Source organism: Priapulus caudatus, unplaced genomic scaffold (assembly GCF_000485595.1).
Source record: "Priapulus caudatus unplaced genomic scaffold, Priapulus_caudatus-5.0.1 Scaffold7956, whole genome shotgun sequence".
Lineage (NCBI taxonomy): Eukaryota > Metazoa > Priapulida > Priapulimorpha > Priapulimorphida > Priapulidae > Priapulus > Priapulus caudatus.
Window position 1 is genome coordinate 1,723 of NW_014585017.1, and position 480 is coordinate 2,202.

The 480-nt window shown below is 55.0% G+C and overlaps 1 protein-coding gene across 1 annotated transcript in view; it reads left to right on the plus strand.

The window, feature by feature from the left end:
- Positions 1-277, plus strand: part of LOC106820170 (plasmolipin-like) — a gene marked incomplete at both ends in the record, with an annotated part of 1,863 nt that extends 1,586 nt beyond the window's left edge. Inside the window, 1 exon segment of the mRNA XM_014824712.1 lies at positions 155-277. Within this exon segment, the coding sequence (XP_014680198.1) occupies positions 155-277 (123 nt within the window).
- Between the last annotated feature and the right edge of the window lie 203 nt (positions 278-480).

The following is a 480-nucleotide window of genomic DNA, read 5'->3' on the forward strand; positions in this document are numbered from 1 at the left end:
CGTTGTCGTTGTCGTTGTCGTTGTCGTTGTCGTTGTCGTTGTCGTTGTCGTTGTCGTTGTCGTTGTCGTTGTTGTCGTTATCGTTGCTTGCTGCTTGTCGTTATGCTTGTTGTTGTCGTGGAAGGTTTCTCACCGCACTACTTCTGTTTTGCAGGAGTTCATCTACTGCGCAGTGTGGACGCTGTTCTACCTGAGCGCTTCCATCGCCATGGCTGACCTCGCCGGAAAATTCTCGAACACCTTCCGTCGGTACTACTCCGCTCTAGCAGCGGCAGCGGTACGTACGCGACGCACGCACATACGCACGCACGCACGCACGGCACGCACGCACACACACACACACACACACACACACACACACACACGCGCAACACACACACACGAATACGCACACGCACACGCACACACACACACACACAAACACACACACGCGCAAACACACACACACGAATACGCACACGCACACGCACACGCACACAC